This window comes from Dendropsophus ebraccatus, chromosome 4 (genome assembly GCF_027789765.1).
Source record: "Dendropsophus ebraccatus isolate aDenEbr1 chromosome 4, aDenEbr1.pat, whole genome shotgun sequence".
Taxonomy (NCBI): Eukaryota; Metazoa; Chordata; class Amphibia; order Anura; family Hylidae; genus Dendropsophus; species Dendropsophus ebraccatus.
This window is the reverse complement of record NC_091457.1, coordinates 7508979-7514658: the sequence shown is the minus strand read 5'-3', so window position 1 is coordinate 7514658 and position 5680 is coordinate 7508979. Positions and strand designations below refer to the sequence as shown.

The 5680-nt window shown below is 54.0% G+C and overlaps 1 protein-coding gene across 1 annotated transcript; it reads right to left on the bottom strand.

The window, feature by feature from the left end:
* Positions 1-2918: 2918 nt before the first annotated feature.
* RASSF10 (Ras association domain family member 10) lies at positions 2919-4327 on the bottom strand. The gene has a single exon (XM_069968040.1). It carries the CDS (start codon positions 4252-4254, stop codon positions 2929-2931), a length of 1326 nt encoding a protein of 441 aa, XP_069824141.1. The 5' UTR covers positions 4255-4327; the 3' UTR covers positions 2919-2928.
* Positions 4328-5680: the final 1353 nt, after the last annotated feature.

Sequence of the window (5680 nt, the reverse complement as noted above, 5' to 3'; positions counted from 1 at the left end):
CAAACACTGCACCCCCATCCTCCAACCCCCCCCCATTACTACACAGCCCCCCACCCCAGCCATACAGAACATACCGCCCGCTGTTGTGTACAGCCACAATATTTGGCTACAACCTCCCCGGGTTAATATGTTACCATTGTCCTTGTATGTTTATATAGGGAGAGTGTGTACATGATGTTCAGTGCAGGATATACACAACTATAGTGCAACACAACACAATGTACTAGTATCCTGCCGGCCAGGCGGAGAGATACACAGCTGGGGAATTCAGACAGAACACTGTGCTAAAGGGATTCAGAGTATATAGATCAGTAAACTACTTCTGTTTAAAAATCTCTAGTGTTCCAGTACTTATCAGCTGCTGTATGCCCTGCAGGAAGTGGTGTATTCTCTCCAGTCTGACACAGTGCTCTCTGCTGCCACCTCTGTCCATGTCAGGAACTGTCCAGAGCAGCAGCAAATCCCTATAGAAAACCTCTCCTGCTCTGGACAGTTCCTGACATGGACAGCGGTGGCAGCAGAGAGCGCTGTGTCAGACTGGAGAGAATACACCACTTCCTGCAGGACATACAGCAGCTGATAAGTACCGGAAGAGTGGAATTTTTTTTTATAGAACAAATCTATATAACTTTCTGAAAATAGTTGATTTGAAAGAAAAAGATATTTGCCGGAGTTCCCCTTTAATGCTCACAGAGCAAATAGGAAGGTGCTATATGTCTGGTAATCTGGAGCCCCCCCTGGATTATAATGTTGGATGCATTGCACCCAGTGACCCATGGGGTCTATTACCCTCCGTGCTGGGTATACAAAATGCTGCATGCTATATACAACTCTGAGGCATTGTCCATATACCCCAGATGGGGCCCAGCATACAATGCATCCAGCTTTCTGCACACAGTGTCCCCATCCGGGTGGTTCTGGATCACCAGATATGTGTCACCCGGGGTTGTCACTATAATATGGTCTATTGCATTCACCATAGCAGCCTGTGAAGTATGTGCAGCACAACAAGTGTGTACTCACACCCGGCAGATATGCCGCAAACTATAGCTACAACTCTTACTATGAGGCTTGTACCAATCCACGACCCCCCCAGACATACGGAGACCCCTGCAACGTATCCACCAAGTGTGAACAGTACCCTAAGGTTTACATGTAATAACCTACAGATACGCGGAGGCCGTTGCTGCCGTGTAACTACCGTCTCATAGTCAGGGCAGGGTTAGAAGCGTTGGCTCCGGCACCAGATTCTCAGGTTAGAAACCAAGATCCTTAACTCGCTGGAACAAACAGAGCCTGTAACTTGGAGACTAACAGGACTAACGAAAGGAATACTGTGTCCTGTGCAAACCTCAGCTCCATTGGGCCTTAAAGGGGCAGTTTACAAAAAAAAAAATCTTTCAAATCAACAGGTGAAATTTGTAATTTACTTCTATTAAAAAAATCTCCATTCGTCCAGTACTTATCAGCTGCTGTATGTCCTGCAGGAAGTGGTGTATTCTCTCCAGTCTGACACAGTGCTCTCTGCTGCCACCTCTGTCCATGTCAGGAACTGTCCAGAGCAGGAGAGGTTTTCTATGGGGATTTGCTGCTGCTCTGGACAGTTCCTGACATGGACAGAGGTGGCAGCAGAGAGCACTGTGTCAGACTGCAGAGAATACACCACTTCCTGCACGACATACAGCAGCCGATAAGTACTGGAAGACTAGAGATTTTTTAATAGAAGTAAATTACAAATCTATATAACTTTCCGGCACCGTCTGATTTGAAATAGTTTTTTAATTTTGTAAATGACAACATGATTCAAGTGCAAACAAATCGAGCATAAACGCCATCTATTTCCGGTCATGATCACCGGCCGATCCCCTCTAAGACATCACAATTAATAGCACATGCACAGATCTAAGACTTTGCAAATATTTATTTAAAAAAATAATTTTACAGAGAAAACTCCCAAATTTTTTTGCTTTTTCTTTTTTTGTCTCCGGGCCGTTGAGCAGAGGCGGCCTTGTAGTTTGTGCAACAGAGATAAGTGTGGGACCTTACAATGAACCACGGATACAATCCAGCGGCCGAGCTCCGGGGGTCCGGGGGGACGTGTCGGCCTCTGATGTGCAAATAGAAAGGTGATAAATATTGGAAAGTTCCAGATAAGAATCTGTGGATAAACAGCATGGCGTCTGTGCCCCCCCAGGTTCATCTGACCCCCCCCCCGGACCGTCTGTGCCCCCCCCAAGTCTGTCTGTGCCCCCCCCCCAGGTCCGTCTGTGCCCCCCCCCCCAGATCCGTCTGTTCCCCCCCAGGACCGTGTGTGCCCCCCTCAGGTCCCTCTGTACCCCCCAGGTCCGTCCCCCTCAGGTCCGTCTGTGCCCCCCCAGGTCCGCCTGTGCCCCCCCCCCAGGTCCGTCTGTGCCCCCCCCCCTCAGGTCCGTCTGTGCCCCCCCCAGGTTCATCTGTGCCCCCCCCCTCAGGTCCGTCTGTGCCCCCCCCAGGTCTGTCTGTGCCCCCCCCCTCAGGTCCGTCTGTGCCCCCCCCCTCAGGTCCGTCTGTGCCCCCCCCAGGTTCATCTGTGCCCCCCCCCTCAGGTCCGTCTGTGCCCCCCCAGGTCCGTCTGTTCCCCCCCGGACTGTCTGTGCCCCCCCAGGTCCGTCTGTTCCCCCCTCAGGTCCGTCTGTGCCCCCCCAGGTCCGTCTGTTCCCCCCCGGACTGTCTGTGCCCCCCTCGGACCGTCTGTGCCCCCCCTCAGGTCCATCTGTGCCCCCCCCAGGTCCTTCTGTCCCCCCCCCCCAGGTCCGTCTGTCCCCCCCCTCAGGTCCGTCTGTTCCCCCCTCAGGTCCGTCTGTGCCCCCCTTAGGTCCATCTGTGCCCCTTCTCAGGTCCATCTGTGCCCCCCCAGGTCCGTCTGTCCCCCCCCCCCCTCAGGTCCGGCTATACCAGGGACTCACAGACAGGTGTGGAGTCGGAGTCCTGGCTGTGCATGGAGCTTAATCCTGTGTCCGAGTCCTCGTCGTTGCCCTCACAGTTGGTGCAGCGCCCCCCGTCCTTTCCCCCCCAGACCCCGGGGCCCTGGGTGCATGTCCTCTCGGGCCCCTGGGAGCAGCCCGGCCTCAGCTCCTCAGCCGCCTCCTCGGACACCTCCAAGGCCCCCAGACTCTCCAAGAGACCCTGTAACTCGCTCTCCTTCTCATTCCAGACTTGTTGGGAATAATCCAGATCCGCCTTGACGGCCTCCAGGTCGGTGTTGAGCCGCAGTCCTATGTAGAGACTGGCACTGAGCTCGGTTTTAACCCTTTCCTGCTGGAGCAGCAGCTCGTTCTCGCACTCCTCCTCGTCGCCCGCCATGGCGGTGTGGGGGTCTTGGTCCTTGGAGGACAGCTCCTCCTGGCGCCTGTCCATCCACCTCTTGTTGAGCTCCTCCTGGATCTGCCCGGTGATCTCCTCGATCAGCGCCTCCTGTTGGCTTATTTGGTCTTGAAGCAATAAGATCCCTTCGCACTTTCGAGCATAGTCCTCAAAGTCGACGAAAAGTTCTTCTTCGCACTCTTGGTCTTCGCCGTCCGTAGACTTTTCTGGGACCACCCCGACCAGATAGGTGTCCTGGACGTAATTCACCCCGTGTCGTCTCATGCGGTCAAAGTGGATCTTGGCCTGGTACCTGTCGATGTCGCGGTCCAGGTCCTTGATCCTCTGCAGCTGCTGGCGGATGGTGTGGTCCTGGGACAGCACCAGGTGGACCAGCGTCTCCATCTTCTCCACCGCCTTGGTCTCCTGGCGCTTCTTGTTCATCTTGGCCAGCTTGCGGAAGGCTTTCCTCACCACCCGCCGCTGCTTCTCCTGGCTCAGGGTGGCGGTGCTGCTGCTGGTTTGGGGGGCCCCCTTAAAGGGGCAGGGGCTCTCCCTGCTGAGGACCACCTTGGCTTCGGCGCTCCTGGGGCCGATGTTGGGCAGAGAAGCCGCAGTCCTGAGCAGCACGAAGCGCACGTTCTCCTGCTCTTCTCCCCACGCCGTCCACAGCCGCAGGATCTTGGTCTTGTTGGGCAGGGTCCGCTCGAAGCCCCTCCACTTCTCCACCATGCAGTAGGCGTGCGGGGGTCCCAGCAGCAGGGAGGCCTCCCCCGGGGGCTGCTGGGCGTTGTAGTCCTCCAGCAGGACCCGCACCACATCCGCACAGGTAGTGCGCCGGCTCAGCCCGGACACCAGCTTCTCCTCCTCGCACAGCCACACCGAGATCTTCCATTCCTCCTCCGCGTCCATCTCTCACAGCAGGGAGAGGAGAGCGGCCATAGAGAGGTGTCCCGGCTGCGACAAGTGTGTGTGCGCCTCTCTGTGCCCCGTCTGCGCCCGGACGCCTCTGCCTGCTGCTTATCCTGCGGGACTGGCCCCGCCCCCTCCCGGGAGCAGCCAACCGCAGCCGCGATAGTGGAGCGTCACAGGGATCCCGGGGCAGACTACAACTACCCCAGATAGTATATGGGAGTGATACTGCACGACTACAACTCCCATCCGGCACCCCAGATAGTATATGGGAGTGATACTGCACGACTACAACTCCCATCCTGCTCCCCAGATAGTATATGGGAGTGATACTGCACGACTACAACTCCCATCCTGCTCCCCAGATAGTATATAGTATATAGGAGTGATACTGCACAACTACAACTCCCATCCGGCACCCCAGATAGTATATAGAAGTGATACTGCACGACTACAACTCCCATCCTGCACCCCAGATAGTATATGGGAGTGATACTGGACGACTACAACTCCCATCCTGCTCCCCAGATAGTATATAGGAGTAATACTGCGCAACTACAACTCCCATCCTGCTCCCCAGATAGTATATAGGAGTGATACTGCACGACTACAACTCCCATCCTGCTCCCCAGATAGTATATGGGAGTGATACTGCACGACTACAACTCCCATCCTGCTCCCCAGATAGTATATAGTATATAGGAGTGATACTGCACAACTACAACTCCCATCCAGCACCCCAGATAGTATATAGTATATGGGAGTGATACTGCACGACTACAACTCCCATCCTGCACCCCAGATAGTATATGGGAGTGATACTGCACGACTACAACTCCCATCCTGCACCCCAGATAGTATATAGTATATGGGAGTGATACTGCACAACTACAACTCCCATCCTGCTCCCCAGATAGTATATAGTATATAGGAGTGATACTGCACGACTACAACTCCCATCCTGCTCCCCAGATAGTATATAGTATATGGGAGTGATACTGCACAACTACAACTCCCATCCTGCACCCCAGATAGTATATAGGAGTGATACTGCACAACTACAACTCCCATCCTGCTCCCCAGATAGTATATAGTATATAGGAGTGATACTGCACAACTACAACTCCCATCCTGCACCCCAGATAGTATATAGAAGTGATACTGCACAACTACAACTCCCATCCTGCACCCCAGATAGTATATAGGAGTGATACTGCACAACTACAACTCCCATCCTGCTCCCCAGATAGTATATAGGGGTAATACTGCGCAACTACAACTCCCATCCTGCTCCCCAGATAGTATATAGGAGTGATACTGCACGACTACAACTCCCATCCTGCACCCCAGATAGTATATAGTATATGGGAGTGATACTGCACGACTACAACTCCCATCCGGCACCCCAGATAGTATATAGTATATG

Excerpts from the sequence above, each read along its gene's own strand:
- RASSF10 (XM_069968040.1), bottom strand. The coding sequence starts at position 4,254 with ATGGACGCGGAGGAGGAATGGAAGATCTCGGTGTGGCTGTGCGAGGAG.